The sequence below is a fragment of the Xenopus laevis genome, chromosome 1L, assembly GCF_017654675.1.
Source record: "Xenopus laevis strain J_2021 chromosome 1L, Xenopus_laevis_v10.1, whole genome shotgun sequence".
Classification (NCBI taxonomy): Eukaryota; Metazoa; Chordata; class Amphibia; order Anura; family Pipidae; genus Xenopus; species Xenopus laevis.
Genome location: NC_054371.1, coordinates 34,153,402 through 34,172,917, shown reverse-complemented (window position 1 = coordinate 34,172,917; position 19,516 = coordinate 34,153,402). Strand labels below are relative to the sequence as shown.

Below are 19,516 nucleotides of genomic sequence, written 5' to 3'. Positions count from 1 at the left end.
TGCTTTTGATCAGGTAATTGGTTACAGTCATTAAGTACTTTTTTGATATTAGCTATGGCATTTCATACAACAGCCGTTGGTTGAAGAATGACGGGTCACATTATTTAAACCCTGCCATCCTGTTGCTACACACAATGTGACATGAGAGGCTTTAGAGCCTGGGAAGAATGTGTCAGTGCAAAGCGGATGTTCCCTCCCCTTCCTGTAGCAATACAATTATATGAATGATAACAATTTAAACATGGAACCCTGCCAAGTGCAATCCCTTAGCAGATAAGGTCTGTATTGCAAGATGCTGAACTGCCCTATCACAGAAAAGAGTTCATGTCTCATCATAGCAAAGCATAACACTAAGTTCAATCTGCTCCCATAGGACCAGACCTGGTGGTCTCACAAAAGCAGACTGCAGGCAGCCTCCTAGCAGCCACCATGGGGGCAAGACCTGTAAACACAGCTGAATGCTATAAAGTGAACATGATACCATAAAACTGAATTTGCAAGGCTTCCTATACTGCAGAAACAAGCTCAGATAACACACTGACAGGCTCTTTACCAATACCCACAAGCATGGGACTGTCCATTGTGAAGTCACAAGGCAAGTTAAAAGTCAATGTCCTCCTCAGTGAAAGTCCATTAGTAGTCATGCTAATTATACACACATTTTACTGCGTTCCTGCTCAGGATTTCCAGGCTGCCACACCAAATACTGGACTGTATGTCTCTCTCAAGGCCCTTGGTGCATATGCAAAGCTTCATGCTGCTGGACTATGGAATGCCGATGCCCAGAGGGTCTTTCCCAGACAAATTTACTAATGGCTGGGCAGGGGGCATAGTATAACACACATGCACAAGCCACCATGTTTTTTGTACTTGGCAACTTGCATTTTGTATGCAGGTGGAAGAACATGGATCTGTGTTCATGCACGCCTTCTTGCAGCCCATCAGCAGGAACCATACGCTTTGCTCCACAGGTGTACAAAACACGGGTGTGGATGATGCACTCAGCCCCAGGCCTAAAGGGCCCTGAATCTATGCCTGTGAAATTCTGTAGAATTCTGTGGCTTTGCCAACCAAGCAAAACTGTCAGCTAAGTAGCTTACTTTATTAAGTAAAAACGTCACCCGATAACCAGGAAGAGGGGACGTTATTACACACCTTCTGGTCATGTCAGGTAATAAAACCATACTGGCTAGCAATACAAGAGAGAATTACTAAACTGTTAGGGTTTGAGATCCCGCTGGATCCAAAATGGTACCTTATGGGGATGGATCCTCCCATCCTGCTAACCCGCCCAGCCAAAAAAATCATACTCAAATTACTGTTCCAGGCCCGTAGGGTTATTGCACAACACTGGAAAGATAGGAGCCCTCAGAGCCCCTAGAACATATGATTGCTAGGAAAAATGGTACAGTCAAACAACATCTTTCTGTCTGGCAACTATGGATTCTTGAAAATGTCTAATCTCAAGTATGGGTATATCATGATTTATTGCTGTGCATGACCCCCTTTATGTATTTTCTTTGTTTGTCTTGCTAAGATTGTGAACCGCTGAACTGTACGTTTGTGATTCCATTGTTGTACCTGCTATTGTTGTTCAAATAAAACTTACCTGAACAAAAAAAAAATGTCACCCGAAACTAGCTGTTTCCTAGTATCAGCTACTCCTGAATGCTACAGCGTTGGAAAATTACTATTATATTGCTAAAGCCACATTAGATGTTGCTTACTCTGGTAACAACATGTCATGGTGTTCAGTCAGCAGGAGCAGAACAGCACCAAGAACTTCACAGCTGACACAAGGTTGCAGCAATTCAGGCACACAAACTATCAAGGTTCTATCATTCTGTCTGGCCAATCTCCAGTAATGGCCTACGGCCAGCACTAAAAGCTGGCAGATCACCATTTCTCCATTGTGTGCGGAGTGAATCTCTGCTGAAATGTACAGGACCAGCCATAAAGGATCAAGGACAGGCACTTCAGAAGACTCAGCATTTAATCACAGTGCAAGGGGCTGCAGTAATAACATTTATATTTGCTGAAATATTACCACATTACACCTTCACCTGACATTTGCCCATAGCCCTTAGAACAAAACAGAAATAGCCATTGCCTACACTAATTTTCCCTAATTTTTTTCAGCAACTTCTTAATACCTGCAACTACATGAGTCCTGGAAAAAAAGTTTAAGCAGCAATGTAAAGTATTCCCTGTCCAAGGTGCTAGACAGCAGAATCTCATATCCCGCCAGATATGATTTATTAATCCACGGAAAACACACAAACCTTATATTATATTAAAACCGAGGCATCAGTAAGGACTGATTTTTCAGCAGTCTCCACACATGCAACAACCAAAACATTCACTTCTAATATTTTCAACCAATTTGGAGATCCAAGTCATTTAAATGAACATCAATAAAGCTATTAAGCCATCAGCTAAATGGCAACAGGATAGTCCACACTTAACTCAGCATTCCGTGTGTGCCACCACTACAGCATATGTTCATGGGAGAATAATAAATAATAAAAATGTCATAAGCCCCTGGCAATGAAGCTGGAAGAAATATACATTGTGCCATCTACACCCCAGGCCTTCATCCCTGGCCCAATAAGGAGGGTTCATTTGGTATGCAAGGAGTGGTGCCACACATTTTTCTACAACCCTGAATATATGGGGTAGTTCTATAGGTTACATAGAGGTTCATACAATGGCCTTTTAAACCCTCAAACACAGTGAACACTAATTTGGTGACATCCTAGTACTGTATAACCAGTTACAGGATGATTATAATCCATAAAATCTACTACATTATAACCGAATGCATTTGGTTGGGCATACTTCCAGACAATCTGGGCAAAGATGGTTCCACTTAAAGGAATTGTTCAGTATACAAATAAAAACTGGGTAAATAAATAGGTTGTGCAAAATGTTTATAATATAGTTAGCCAAAAATGTAATGTATAAAGGCTGGAGTGACTGGATGTGTAACATAATAGCCAGAACACTACTCTCTAGTAGGTTTCCACGGATTGTTCAGGCAGGCCAGTCAGTGACTTGAGGTGGGTCATAACTGTCCATAACTGTTGCTTTTGAATCTGAGCTGAATGCTGAGGATCAATTGCAAACAACACAGTTATGTCCCATGTTACACCCCTTATAGTTGCTGACTAACTCAGAGTTAGAGAGCTGAAAAGCAGGAAGTTATCTGTTCTCTTGTGTTATATATCCGTTCACTACAGCCTTTATATATTATTTTTATGGCTAACTATATAAGAAACTTGTTTTATTTTGCACAGCCTTTTTACCCAGTTTTTATTTTTACGATGATTATGTTTGACAATGTTTTACGTTGCTTTAAGGAGATCTAGACCACAAAGATAATCAAGAGAACCTTATCTATGTTATACCTAGCACAGCAGTGACTTTACTCACCTTTATTATATGTGAAACAAATATTTTTTTCCCTAAAATCACCTATTATGCCACTTCTGACACCTGGAAGCTTACCTATCCACCCCAAGTTGGAAAGATCTGCTTGTTTGGGGACCTTACCAAACGAGGAGATCTTTCAGTGTATAGCCAGCTTAAAGGGGAACTTTTGCAAAAATGAAAATTTAATATTAGCTTCAGCATACTGAAATAAGAAACTTAGTAGTTGAGTGTCAGATGAATGATCCAATATATCTTATAGGGAGGCTCCTTTTGCCTAGAAGATGTATTAGAGCTCACTCTATTAAAATCACCAGAAATACGGTCTCTCTACATGCAGGATTTGTGCAAAAGGCAGTTATTGTTAGATTTTGTTCTTACTGGAATCAATTATTTTAGTGAGCTCTAATTTATCTGCTTGCAAAGGGCGCCCCCCCTATAAGATATATTGGATCATTCATCTGACACCCAACTGCTGCATGAAGACAGAATAAAGAGAAACAGATGCTGATAGAGGACTAGTGAACATAAACTTGATCATTTCAGAAATGATGCAGAATTTTTAATTGATTGTAATGAGAAAGTTTCTTTCTTCAGTGTGAGGAAATTTAAATTAAACTTTCATTTTCGCGATAGATCCCCTTTAATGGGGAGACGTAATGTCTTCTGGAGCAAAACACCAACAAACCAATTCAAACTCCTACTGTGCATTATATTAATGATGTCCTCACCCAAAAACTTTAATAACGATAATAACAAAAATATGTAATTGTAAGCTACATTCCTCCTCCTAGAAGAATGTAGCAGAAACCAGCAGATTAAATTCTGCTACACAGTTATCAAGAGCATAGAAAGGGATAAACATATACCGTATGGGATCTGTCATCCAGAAAGCTCTGAAATACAGGAAGGCTGTCTCATTTACAGTCTGTTTTAAGAAAATAATCTGTTTTTTTAAACAACTTTTTCCCTGTAAGAGTTCCAGCTAACAGATCCCACACCTGTATTGTTTCCTGCTGCAATGACAATTACAAGTAACAGCAAAGCATTTCAATGTTTTAGTTCTTGATTATTGGAAAGTTCCTTGAAATTACATTTTTGTTCATTACACATAGATAAGTTTTTGATTGGAGGACACCTTTAATGGCGTAGACTGTAGAGAATGGACAGCATCACTTATTGTCTCCTCAGTATTTCCATAGAACCCAGGGAACAATCTTACTATAGTTACTTACTATAGGGTGCAGCCCCTGTACCAGACATACTGGGCCCATCTAAACAATTCCTCAATTAAAGTTTGGTTGTCTTTTACTCACAACCAGACCTGTAACGTTCATCCCTGTGACTCCCCATCCTTTCATAAGAGTTTTCTATACATTAGATATGTACTTTATGGAGCAAACATATGTGAAACGCATAGGAGGACTATTTGACACGGGGCAAACACTTGATAGGACTAGTATGCTGAATATGCCAGAGCTGATTTTAAGGCCGTCTGGAGCAGAGCCTGCTCATCAAAATCCATACAGAAGAATCTAGCCGTTCAATAAGATCTTTTACATTAATCTTTATGTTACAGATAAAGCAAGACAATTATATGTATTATCTAGTATTCCTATCATATAATAAGCAACAAAAGACTCAATACATTTCTGATTTCCAATTAAATACCTCCAGGGCCATCATTTTATTCAATGACTCTTAGAAAATAAGCCTGAAGTTACCAATTTAACAATATTATTTAAAAAACAAAATATTTGTCATGTTAATTGCAAAGGGTGTCCAAATGCACGGCTGCACTATGTTTTCACAGAAACCTAATCATTTACTTAACCCCCCTCCCCAACTCAGAGCTTCCTCATTCCAGCGTATACAGGAGGATGCTGACAGTTTCGAGCAAGAATTACACAAATATCTCAGAAACTGCTTTGTAAGAGAGTATTCCGCCTGCAAAGGGAAAAAAAAGGACGCAATACGCTGCTAAACCTGCAGTCATCTGCAGCGACCGTGTCACACACAACCTGCAGATATACACCCTCTCTTTGCTAGTGGCAAGCTACACATCATCCCTGAATAAACACAGAAATGCTAGTACAGTCTACTGCTTTGTGTGGCTGACACTTATTTTCTGGCTTTCGGAATTCCGCATTGCTGTTTATTTTGCGTGGTGCTGGCTTTGGTGGGGGGGGGGAGGTCTCCCGCAGACACGATTTCCAAGGTGCAGAGCTCTACATTTCTTTTCAACCAGACAAGAAAATTCCTCTCATGACCAAGGAAATGGAACTACAAATAAAATTACATATGCCAGGGGGCGAATGTTTCTATTTCCTTCTTGTAAGGCGGAATGTAACAATTTCACCTGCTTTCATTTAAGAGGAAGGAAATCCCCTTCCTTTTTTTAATCAGTATCCCCCTCCTGAACTGAATTAATGAGGCTCCCACAATTTTGCCCTGGAATCCTGTGCTCTTTCTAACCAAGTATTCCCCCACCGGAACTAAATTAACGGGGCTCCCACAATTATGCCCTGGAATCCCCTTCCCTTTCTAATCAGCAACCCCCTCCTGAACTAAATTAATGGGGCTCCCACAATTATGCCCTGGAATCCCCTTCCCTTTCTAATCAGCAACCACCTCCTGTACTAAATTAATGGGGCTCCCACAATTATGCCCTGGAATCCACTTCCCTTTCTAATCAGCAACCCCCTCCTGAACTAGATTAATAGGGCTCCCACAATTATGCCCTGGAATCCCCTTCCCTTTCTAATCAGCAACCACCTCCTGTACTAAATTAATGGGGCTCCCACAATTATGCCCTGGAATCCCCTTCCCTTTCTAATCAGCAACCACCTCCTGAACTAAATTAATGGGGCTCCCACAATTATGCCCTGGAATCCCCTTCCCTTTCTAATTAGCATCCCCCACCTAAACTGAATTAATTGGTTTTCCACAATTATGCCCAGGAAACTGCTTCCCTTTCTAATCAGTATCCCCACTCCTGAACGAAATTAATGGGGCTCCCACAATTATGCCCTAGAAAACCCCTTCCCATTCTAATCAGTATCACCCTCCTGAACTGAATGAATGGGGCTCCAACAATTATGCCCTGGAACCCACTTCCCTTTCTAATCAGTTTCCACCTCCTAAACTAAATTAATGGTGCTCCCACAATTATGCCCTGGAATCCCATTCCCTTCTAATCAGCATCCCCACTCCTGAACTAAATTAATGGGGCTCCAACAAATTTGCCTGAAAACCGCTTCCCTTTCTAATCAGTATCCCCACTCCTGAACTAAATTAACGGGACTTCCACAATTATGCCTGGAAACCCCTTCTCTTCAAATCAGTATCACCCACCTCAACTGAATTAATGGGCTGCCACAATTATGCCCTGGAATCCCCCTAATGAACTGAATTAATGGGGCTCCCACAATTATGCCCTGGAATGCCCTGCTCTTTCTAATTATGTTTTTCCCATCCAGAAGTGAATTATGGGGCTCCCAGAATTAAGCTCTTCCCCCATATCTGGAAATGCAGGACCTCCAATGCACATGTTCCTACTTGGGGATCACCACCAGGGTCGCTGGGCACCTGAAATGAAATGGCCAAAGATTGTGTCCTCTGTGTTGCATTTGCCTAAAAGGTATAAGAGGAAGGGGCAGGTTCTGAGAGCACTGAGATGCCAGGTGGACATGTTCAAACTATTCTACCAACCGAACACAGCCTAATGTTGTCTACTGAAAGTAAAAAATAAGCCTGACGGTAATGGGAAAGAATATTGTTAGTAGGGTTGTGTCCTGGCCAATGAAAATGATGCATCATTCCAATATGATTTATGGAGAAGAAAGACAGACGTGTTTTTTTCCAGAAAAGGTGACAAATCCTGATTTGTCACATGATATACATAAAAACATAATAGTAACAGTAGTAAATAGTAATATAATAAGAACCATGCAATTAGATTGACTGGTGCAAATGAAAAAAAAATTGGGGAGAAGTACTGCAAACCAGCCATAGAAATGGAGCGTAAATGATGGAAATTACAGAGATGCGAGTGAAGTGGACAACAGTCACTGAGCACAAATGTGAAGGACAAACACTTAAGCACCAATCTCAATGCAATGATGCAAAAAGGTGAGCTGAAGTCATTCATGCAGGCTAATGGCAATAGGCATCGCTCCATTACACATAACACCTCCTAAAAATAAAGATCAGGAAAAAAGCCCCATATGACCAGATTGTTACTTTAGCGGCTATGACACAAGCACAATTGGTTTAACCCAACAACTTGTCAAGGAAAGTCACTACAGAATTGCTTCAGCTCACTATACAAATCACTCCCAGTAATGGCTATTGGGCAATACAATTGCCAAAAAATACCAAAGGCTATGTATTGAGAAACAATCACACATGTGTGCCATACATACATACATACATACATACATAAAACTAAATGGAGTCAGAGACTGAACAGAAAAAAGTCTCTGCACTTAAAAACGCAAACAATGATGGGAAACAGATCTATTATTTACCAATACGTGCCAATCAACTTGTATGTGAATGCACAGAATGAACTATGGGCCGCATATGAATTATACAGTTCAGTGAGAAACCTGTCAATAGCCATTAGAAATGTGTCTATAAACCAATAGCAACCAACCAAGGAGGTGGATTACCGTACTCAAAATCAAGGACAGACAAAAAAAAACCCTACACACCAAGTAAAAAAAGGACTGACATGTACTGCCCTCTCATTTTTCCCACTGCTTCAAATACGCTGCCATCTTACTATAGTCGCAAGGGTATCATTAGGAGAGTCTTGGGTGGTAACAGGGCACCCAACTATCCCATGGCCTCTGTATACACCTTTGCAATGCACTAAACATAATGACACGGACCTCTCTGCCTCTCAGTTAGGACACAACCTCACACACAGTGATCTTTGGCCACCGACACCTTGTTTAGCTAGTAGGGATGCACTGAATCCATGTTTTTTGGGTTTCTGCCAAAACCCAATCCCTTCATGGAAGATTTCGCTGAATTTTCAGAATACTGGATTCAGAGCATCCTTACTTATAGGCTATAGTCTTTCACACACTAACCTCTCTCCTTGCCCAAACCTGAAGCATACTGGCTTAGTCCGAGGTGAAAGTTAAACTAAAGAAGTAGGTAGAAATGTTCTACGCTATGTTTTGGGCTTCTGTACCAACCCCAGACAACCACAACCCTTTAGCAGTAAAGATATGTGTCTCCAAAGATGCCCCAGTAGCTCCCCATCTTCTTTTCTGCTGATTCACTGCACATGCTCTGTGCTGCTGTCACTTACTGAGCTTAGGGACCGACTCGCAATATACAGTACACATAAAATAAAAATGTCACAATATAAGGCTGATTAGTAATTAATATAGATAATTACTACATGGCAGCACAGAAACCAATGCAGTTAGCATCAGAATTTAATAATCAGCCCTGTGGGATCAGCTTATATTACAGACCAACCACATTTTCTGTTTGATAATTGACAACCCCTAAGCTTAGCTTCTCAACAGCTGCTCAGAGCCCACTGAGCATGTGAGTGTCACAGACACTTTCCAAGATGGTGACCCCCTGTGACAAGTTTGAAGTCCTGGATCTTTGCTGCTATTGACAAGCTGAAACTTTAGGCTGGTGCAATAAGTTCAGAATATAAAACATTTTTTAATCCTATTCATTTTTTGGCTTTCCTTCTCCTTTAAGTCGTTTGTCAACCTTATTTCATGCTCTCAGAAAAACAACAAGTTCTTATTGTAAAAAGCATTTGAAAATATATAAGCTCCTTAAAAGTACACTTGTCATCAAGTCTGCTGTACTTATTCTCAGAGATAGGACGTGCCTTAATTAGAGACTTGCAGCTTCTCCCGCAGGGCTTGTCTGGGAATTCTTGGAATAATAATATTCATAATAACTACGCTTTGTGGATACCAGCCATACTTGTCCCCTGCTGTAGCCACACACAGCCTGGACCAGGGTTTATAATCCAACTGTATGGGAGCATCACCAAACAGCCCTATATTTTTGCACTAGCTCAAGGCTTTGCAACATTCCAAGACATTCACAGAGTTATGTCAAATGTGCCTATTCTACATGACTGTGATCTATACTCTTGGGAACCCAAGAACAACAAGTGCTAGCTCTCAGCAAAGAACCATAATGTAATGTATACTCAGCAAAGTGTATTCTGCCAATATATGTAGCAATTGTTCAATTGGGAAAGGCCAGAGCCAGAAATGGACTACCATGCAAATAACAAAACCGATTCTTAGCCAGTGATGCTAAGGGAGGTCCTCCAGCATTGCCTTTCCTGCATAGTACCATGGATAGCAGGTGCTTCCCTCTGAAGAAGGCCTAATCATGGTCAAAACATGCTTTGAGTGTAGCTCAAGATTGACTGGCAATGGAATATGAGAGAGATGCAAACATGGCTGGAGTTAGAGATCTAAGGGCATCAGGAAAGGTTGGGAAAGTGATAGAAGCTCAAAGCCTAAATTGCAACCGTACAACTCCAGAATCCGCCCAACTGCCTTTGTCTGTCTGTGGGATGCTGAAGAGTAAGCAAAGCTCCAAGGATTCCCTAAAAATGTGAGGCCCAGGGGGACAGGGGCATTTGCTGCCCTACCCAAACACTAGCCCGGGCTCCAAAGTCAACTAGTGATCTGGCCCGTCTATTAAAGATTTCCTGGTAAAACCCAATGTCAATTAAAACAACACTGCAGTCAGTGCCCTGTCGGACAACTCATTAGGGAATATTTATCAACGAGTGAAGTTAGAGATCCATAGAGTGAAATACCGCTATTTCTATGGGATTTTTAGAAGAGTCTTCATCACTGGGTGAAAGTTAACCCTTTGATAAATACGCCTTTCAAAATGCCATTGAAATGAATGGAGAGAAGCGGTATTTCACTCTAGTGATCTCTAACTTCACTCTTTGATAAATATTCCCCATAGAGAGGGCACAGGGCAAACTGGGCAACGTCTGGGTGTCAGAGACAGACAGACAGACAGAGCCTATAGGAGCTGCCCATTCAGTTCAGTGTGGCCCCTGGAATGCAGGGGGGGGGGGCTGGGGCCAGTATGAGGCAGTGGGCAAGTCTGTACAGATCAGGACTGTCCATTGTACATTACAGATGTTCCAGTAACAGCTGGGGGGATGTAAGTGGTGGAATATTAAAGCAATAGAAAAGATCTGAGTGTGGAGCATGATATTGTATTGTTTGTAATAAGTGTATGTACCTATAGGAGCCAGTGTGATGCAAATGAGTTGCCTTTCCGACCCCAGACACAGACGGAGTACTAAAGGCTCCTGCGAGTGTCGGACTGGGGTCGGCCGGTTGTCAGCCGGCGGCAGCTGAATTTGCCATAGACATAGAGCCACATGAGCAGAGATGCCGGTAGTTACCTGTGAGCAGTGCAGGAGTGTCCCGCCTCCTCCGGGGCCCGCCGGCCTCACACAAGGTACACACGGACACGGGCGGCAGGAGGAGCAGCACAGCCAGGAGCAGCGCTAGACACACACCGGGGGATTTGTTCTCGGGCGCCCCACAAGCACAGACCCATTGCGGCAGCACCAGTCTCCTCTTCTTCTTCCTGCCACTCATGGCTGCCCTTATAGCCGCTTCCACTACGCTCATCACATTCCAACCCAAGGGAACGCGAGGTTAGTCCGGCCGAGCCCTCTCGCGCCTCTCCGGGATATAACTCGAACGGACACCCGGTGCGCGCTCCCCACCCCCAACTCACTCGCTCGCTGAGCTGCCAGTCTGGCGCGCACACGTCAGCAGGCGGGGGAGGCCGCAGCACGTAGGAGGAGTTACGCTTAAACCCCGCCCACTGCGGAGGGTGGGGGCGCCGGGGAAGAGGCTGAGTAATAGCAACAGCTATAATGTGTCCATCAGCGGCGGCTGGCCGACTATTTCCAGCTGTTGCTTAAGTTCCGTTTGCTTTGAGTTCTCGTAGACGTTCCGTTAGCGCGAGTGTATCCCAGCTGCGTTATGGCAGCATCAGCTCTGGGACTGGGACCTCAGAGAAACTAAAAAACCCCAAGCTTTTGAATGGATTGTGCCGTGTCGCATTGTGTCACCCTATAGGCGCACAGCTGGACACGTGACTGGCATTTTTTGTACTTGGTATCAATGTTATAGTAATGGGGAAGTGGCAATGTGAGGAGAGAAGCCTGGGCTTTATTTGCAGACAGAAGTGGTAGATCTATGCTGGAGTTACCGTGGGGTTTTCAGTTTCATTTTTTTATTCTTTTTGTACCACAGAAACAGGGTTAGATGGAACAGGCCCCGCCCCAGGGGACAGCAGGGCTGGTGTATAATGAGTGCAGAGTGCAGGGCTGGTGTATAATGAGTGCAGAGTGCAGGGCTGGTGTATAATGAGTGCAGAGTGCAGGGCTGGTGTATAATGAGTGCAGAGTGCAGGGCTGGTGTATAATGAGTGCAGAGTGCAGGGCTGGTGTATAATGAGTGCAGAGTGCAGGGCTGGTGTATAATGAGTGCAGAGTGCAGGGCTGGTGTATAATGAGTGCAGAGTGCAGGGCTGGTGTATAATGAGTGCAGAGTGCAGGGCTGCAGTACAGTGAGACCCACAGTATAGGGTTGCCACCTTTTTTGGAAAAAAAATACCGGCCTTCTGATATATTTATCTTTTTTTCCCCTATTAATAACATTGGGATCAACCATTATTTTTACTGGCCAGGCTGGTAAAATACCGGCCAGGTGTCAACCCTAGCCACAAATGGAAAGTACAGTAATACAGTCAGTGTCGCATTTACATAGTGACCACCTTAGGCCGCTGACGTTCTTTGCCCTTTTATTGGCACAAATTTTCATCGCCTGGACTGGAGCAATGGGGATTGGGAAACTTAAAAAACGATTTGACAGCGCTATATAAATAAATGATGATGATGATGATTTTATCTCCTGGGCATCCCCAGTGTTTCTGAACCAATGTGGGTGTGGTTGGGCAGTTTGCCATACAATTCCTTGGTGGCCTCTCCACAAATCCAGGCCTGAATCCAGTGCCATAACTAGATGTTACTGGTAGGGTAAAACACCTGCCCGTAAAACACCAGCAATGTAGTTGCCGGTAATTTGTAATACCGTTAAGACAAAGCCCTTGGCCTGCCCCCAATTCACTCAGTACTTACTTTTTTTTTTTTTCAGGTTTTTGTCCATCGTGCATGTTGCTCCACCCCCTTTTGCATCACTGTGCGTGACTCCGCGCCCTTTTAAGTCACGCCCGCCCCCCCCCACCGGCCGGTAAACATTTTTAGAAAAGGTGGCAACCCTAGTTACTGGGCCTCATAGCAAATTAATTTAAGGTCCCCCAACAAGTCCAGAGCCTGACCTGTTTTACCAATATATTTTGAAATTGATTAATTTGGGCATAACGGGGCCCCCTATATAGGGTTGCCACCTTTACCTGAAAAAAATACCGGCCTTCCCATATGTTTATCTTTTTTCCCTATTCATAACATTGGGATCAACCATCATTTTAACCGGCCAGGCCAGTAAAATACCGGCCAGATGGCAACCCTACCCCTATACCTCCTGCCCCCTCCCCTCTGTAGTTGCGCCAGAGTATATACCATGCTTTGAATTCACTAGCCATCGGCCAAGCCTGACATGCAGCTGCAGTAATCCTCTCTATTAGAATTGTGCATGCTGGAGGAGTATTTACCAAAACATTTATCTTGCAAACCATTATAAACATGTGCCCCATAATCCCAAAATGAAAAGAAGTACAAAACAAAAGGCACCTTTCCCAGGCACCCCCAGTGAGTCAGATCTCTAATAACGTGGCCTGGGCCAGTGTGCATCTTCTATAAGAATTCTACATGCCCAGGGCCCTTTCTTCAAAAGCACTCCAGTAATTCCAGTTACCCAAATATCCCCTAGTGCAGTACATCCAAGTTTACTATTCTGCCCAGCAGGAAATATTTGGGTAATAGGAGCCAGCATGGTGCCATTATCTTATTTGCAGTACCAACAAAGCTACAAGAGCTTAGAAATATTGTTGGTTTCATTTCTTTTCAATCGTTCAGTGGGTACTAATATTTACCCTGTAATGTGTACTAGTACTTACCCTTTAATGGCTACTAATACTTACCCTGTAATGTGTACTAGTATTTACCCTTTAATGGGCACTAATATTTACCCTGTAATGTGTACTAGTATTTACCCTTTAATGGGCACTAATACTTACCCTGTAATGGGTACTAGTACTTTCCCTTAAATGGGCACCTTGTAATGTGTTCTAGTACTTACCATTTAATGGGTAGTAATACGTACCCTGTAATGTGTACTAGTACTTACATTTTTTTTTTTTTTAAATTCGGGTAGTTTATTGAGAAAATAAAAGCAAGCAGTTTACAATGAAAAGTCAAAATAAAGAAAAACAATGTATTACATGTTACATGTCTAAGTAAAAAAAAAAAAAGCATTGTACGTATCAAACAGTTCGTCACAAGTACATAATGTTATGACATTATTGGGGTCTCCCTTAAACTGCTAGAGGTTATCTTGGGTGTTGGGGGTAGATGTCGGTCCAGGGTCCCCAAATTTTATGGAATTTGGTGGGGACTCCCCTTTTAAAATACATTAAATACTCATTGTCAGCGAAGCCAGTCAACTGAGCCCAAAGTGTGTGCAGCACTCTATGGTGCGAACTTTCCACCCATGTGGTTAAATGACACAGTTGTGCTGCCAGATAATATAGATACATAACTGGGAGGGCCAAATCAGCTTTGTTTTTAGCACACATTAATGTTTCAAGTTTTAGTCGTGGCCTGGAGTGAGCCCACACCAGTTGCCTAAATATAGCATTTATTTTAAGAAAATAAGATTTTGGTATCTATACAGGGGCTTGTTGTAGTACAAAGAGTAGCTTGGGCAGAATAATCATTTTTATAAGGTGGACCCACCCCGTGGGGCCTATCGGTAAGTTAGCCCAGGACTTAAGTTTTTGGGATACCCAATCATACAACGGGTCTAAATTAAGGTGCAAGTATTGTTGGGGGAGGACTGTGATCTTAACTCCTAGGTAAGTAAATTCCGAGACTACTTTAAGAGGAATGGTAGACTTTTTTTATTCCTCAGTAAGCGGGTCTAGCATAAGGGCAGTAGATTTGGATTTATTTATTACCAGCCCAGATACAGCGCCAAATTGCGCTAGGGTCTTCAGGGCATTGGCAAGCGAGACACCTCTGTCCCCCAGATATAAGAGGGTATCATCCGCATATAGCTGAATGCGATCCTCCCTATTACCCAAAATAAACCCTGTTATATCGTTATGAGATCTGATAAGGTAGGCCAGTGGCTCAATTGCAACAGAGGGGAAAGCGGACAGCCCTGCCTGGTACCTCGGTGGAGGCAGAAGGAAGGTGTAGACATATTACTTGTTTGTATAGAGGCAGAGGGAGCATAATATAATAGTTTAACCATATTGCTGTACTTTGGGCCAAATCCAAATTCTTTTAGTAGTTGCCAGAGATAAGGCCACTCAATGGTGTCAAATGCCTTGGCAATGAGTACATACCCTTTAATGGGCATTAATACTTATCCTGTAATGTGTTCTAGTACTTTAAAGATAACTAATATTTACCCTTTAATGGGTACTATTACTTACCCTGTAATTTGTACTAGTACCTACCCTTAAATGGGTACTAATATTTACCATTTAATGAGCACTACTACTTACCCTGTAACGCATACTATTACCCTGTAATGGGTACCAATACATACCCTGCCATTGTATCCGATCCCAGGTTCCACTGGTATAATAGTTTTCTTTTTCACTAAGTTTATTAGGAAGGATATTCTTGCCTAACTTCCTCAGTTACAATGCACTTTGCTCCCAAAGGAAATGTCAGTAGGGCTGTCTGGCATGTTTCTTTAGTGCTTGTGTCCCACCGTTCCAACATTCAACACTTTTTTTCTGGTCCTGTTTATTTCTAAGATACAGACAGTTGCAAGGTTCTTCTTCTTTAAAAAAAAAATGGCATTTAGGCTTAAATAGACCCAGCACTGGATCTGATGTTCATTTATAAATAGGCCACGGAGGAAACTCTATGGTGCAGGTAATGATTTTACTCATTTTGATCAGTCTTGCTGTCCGGATTAGTACAGTATAATTTAATGATTTGTGTTGAAAGTTAGGTGTAAGCTCATTTTTCTTTCTAAACACACTACTGTGTTTCACCCTTCCTAACTCTTCAACATCTATAGGCACAAGTTATGGAGCTTGGGCAGTTGCATGAAGTGGAGAGCACAGATTTGCCCCAGATACAACTGCTTGTTGGATTACTACAGGGGGGGGGATCATTTAAGCAGCCCCTAGTGCTCTTGTGTCTGCTGCATAGTTAAATGATCCCTACCCACTAAGGGGCCTATTTCTCACACTGTGTAAAAAGTGGAGTGAAGCATTACCGGAGATGTTGCCCAGGTTAACCAATCAGCAATTTGATTTCAACAGTTAGAGAACAAAAGCTGAAATCTGATTCGTTGCTATGAGCAACATCACCAGTAATGTTTCACTCCACTTTTTGCACAGTATGAAAAATAGACCCCTAAGAATTGTTCCTGCAATACTACTGATAATGCTTTAATCTTGCAAGTCTAACTGATCACTTTGTTTTCTCCCTTGCATTTTTACCCCTATCTCCACTTTTATACATTTGCCCACAAATATTTATGACCATATTTACCCTTTTCCAGTGAATACTTTGCTTAACTCAAAATTGCTTTTAGGATGTTCATAATGAGATCTTATCTACTGTCCAAAAACATTCCGTCCCTAAAATTGTGCCGCCCTAGGCCCGGGGCTTTGTAGCTGTCCCATAAATCCAGGCCTGTCTATTGTCACAGACATACTTGGGCTCATTTTTAAACACTGAGCAAATTAGCACCTGGACAGTAACCCATAACATCCAATCAGTGATCAGATTTTTTCTTTAGCCAGCAGCAGACAGAACAATGCAAGCGAATGCCTGATTGGTTGCCATGGGTTACTGCCCAGGTGCAAACTTGCTCAGTGTTTATAAATGACCCCACACACGCTCAGAACGTTATATCCTACATCTGCAGTCTTACAGCTTATCTGCCCCATAAAGTCCCATCATGCAACTGCACATGACAGTGCAAGATTTTGTGAGTTGCTACTAAAACTGATCTTCTAAGCTGTGATGTAAAATCTGATAAAGTAATTTGGTTTGTTGTTTTCATGCATCTGCATTCGAAAGTCATAGGGGGTCATTTATCAACACTGGGCAAATTTGCCCATGGGCAGTGACCCATGGCAACCAATCAGATTGCTTCATTCATTGTTCTACTTGCAGCTGGCTTTAAAAAGCTAATCACTGATTGGTTGCTATAGGTAACTGCCCATGGGCAAATTTGCCCAGTGTTGATAATTGAGCCCCATTGTCTTTCAATAAGAAGTGAAAAGTCTATTTTATCAAGCACTGCTCATGACATGGTATTGGTGGATGAAGTGAATGCTGCACGATTTGAGGTTTTCTTTTTATATGACAGGTAAGACAAGGTTAAATTCTGGAGGTCACATTCTTCTATTGAGCAAACTATGCCTGTGAGAAAAAGTGGCATGAAAGAAGCTATGGGGCAGACTTACTAAAGGGCGAAGGGACTAACGCTGGCGATGATTCGCCAGCGTGACATAATTTCTTTACTTTGCCTATTTACTAACCGTTGCAGTCGTCACTTTGCCAGTGAAGGAGATAGATGCTAGTGCTGCTTCGCACTTTAACGCCAGGCATATTTTCGCTCTGGCGAATGGACGTAACTACGATTTTTTCTTTGTTGAGGTTCCCTGGACTTGTGTAATGTAATGTATTTGCTGCAACATAAATGTCCATTCAACTTTAAATTTCCTGCCGTATGCAAAGTAGCCTGAGCGAAGTTGCGCTACAATTTGCTCGCATTGACGAAGAGAAAATTCACCATAGTTCAGCGATCTGGATGCAACTTTACTAAATTAGCGTTGTCTGAGCAAATTTTCGCCTGGCGAAGTGTTGCTGCCAATTGTTCGCCACCTAAAAGCTACCGAACCCAATGTTAGCCTATAGGGAAGGTCCCCATAGGCTTGGCTAAGTTTTTTTGGTCGAAGGATAATCCTTCGTTCGTTGGATTGAAATCCTTCGATTCGAAGGATTTAATCGTTCGATCGAACGATTATACCTTAGATCATACGATCGCAGTATTTGCGCAAAATCCTTCGACTTCGATATTTGAAGTCGAAGGATTTTCATTCCCAGTCGAATATCGAGGGTTAATTAACCCTCGATATTCGACCCCTGATGAATTTGCCCCTTAGACTTCAGCCTCAATATTTTAATCGTGGCATTTGATGCCCTGTCTACACAAAGGTATCACTTCCAGTAGCTGCGGAAATGCATTGGTGGGAGTGATTTTGGTCACTGCTCGGTAAAACAGTATTGGCATTCTAAAATTTCAATCATGACTGCATTGTGTTTCAGAGCAGAAACTTATTGTCGGAATCATTTTTCACAGCATGCAGAGCAAAGATTCAGACTGGTGATAGTGCTTCCATAGGGAAAAATTGCATTTAGCAGTTTAAATCTGACGACTTGAGGTATACCGTGAACTGCTAGAAATCCTTATAAATTCCCCATTGTGATATATATATATATATATATTGCCCCTCAGTAAATATATAATTTTATGATAGTTGATCTCTAAGGTCTCCATTGTGATAACAATGTCTCATATAGCGCTAGGAGTGTTAGAGATGTGAAAGCTCAGCACAGCAAACAAGTGGAAATGGAATTATGTGATGGGAATATCCATTTATAATGAAATGATGAGTGCAACTCCTAACATTTCTATTTCTCCCACCTGAGCTAGCGAGCTCGCTGTGTCTCTTATCACTGACTGTAATTTCTGTTCTTTATCCAGGAATATCAGTTACCCCAACCAGTAGCTGAAAGGATGAACTGGCTGCTTATCACACACCATCCGATGTGCAACAGGAATTGTCTCTCAACGGATGTTTAATGAAACCTTGGCCTTGTCTTGCCTGAAGAACATTATATTATATTATATAACAACATATAGCTGACAATTTCCAAGGTATAGTTTAACAGCTAAACAAGGCTGCCCTGATTGTGAAAATTCTAAAAATAACACAAAAGTTGTGAGTAAGGTTCCGTTTCATGGAAAGTGTGTTGCTTTTTCCCAACCGGTGACGCAAGGTAAATGCTTGTGTTGAATCAAAGCCAAGAGGTCTGTATTCCCATGACATAATATCCCCGAGACCTTCCCATTCAGCGCAGTTACCCGAGATGGGGTTCTTTTATATCCTTGTAGTCAAGGTTGTGTTGGATTTGCCAACTGGTTTTGGTATGACACTGTATTTTCTCTCTGTGCAGAGCTACTAATTGTCTCTGATGGCTGCCAACTAATTCTAGTTACTCATATCACTACTAGTAGTGCATCCCCTGATAACCTTGCAGACAAGTTACTAAATAAAATGAGGCTCCTTGTCAGGTACAGTTTTTTCATAGTGCCCAACTGGTGCCATAGAGCAGGAGTCCCCAACCTTTTTTACCTGTGAGCCACATTCAAATGTAAAAAGAGTTGGGGAGCAACACAAGCATGAAAATATACCTGGAATGCCTGGAATTCAAAAATAAGTAACTGCTTTGAGGCCACTGTTGAGCAACAAAATGCTCATGAGCCACTTTTGAGCGGCAGTGGAAGAGCTACCAGGGGTACAGGGGTGCAATTGCACCTGGGCCCGAATCCTGCTGAAAAAGACAGAGTTTGCCCACTGTTTGGGATTACTTCTCAAGTGATAACATGAAGTGACTCTATATTAACCCAACTGTCATCCACTTTTCAGAGGGCAGATTGGACAGCATTTGAATGTGGCTTGAAGGGCAAAGAGCCACTTGGTACATAGCCTATGTTATTTAACATCACCTTTTCATCTCAGTAGTTTCAGCCCACAAATCATATGTCTATAAGGCGTCTTGTGGTGAAGCATAGCTGTACGCAGAAACAGTATTGGTTTA

The 19,516-nt window shown here is 42.2% G+C and overlaps 1 protein-coding gene across 1 annotated transcript in view; it reads right to left on the bottom strand.

Moving 5' to 3' along the window:
• LOC108719591 (stromal interaction molecule 2) overlaps positions 1-11,472 on the bottom strand; it is a 64,017-nt gene extending 52,545 nt beyond the window's left edge. Inside the window, exon 1 of the mRNA XM_041588336.1 lies at positions 10,862-11,472. Coding sequence (XP_041444270.1) covers positions 10,862-11,093 — 232 coding nt within the window. The 5' untranslated portion in view covers positions 11,094-11,472. The remainder of the gene's footprint in view (positions 1-10,861) is intronic.
• Between the last annotated feature and the right edge of the window lie 8,044 nt (positions 11,473-19,516).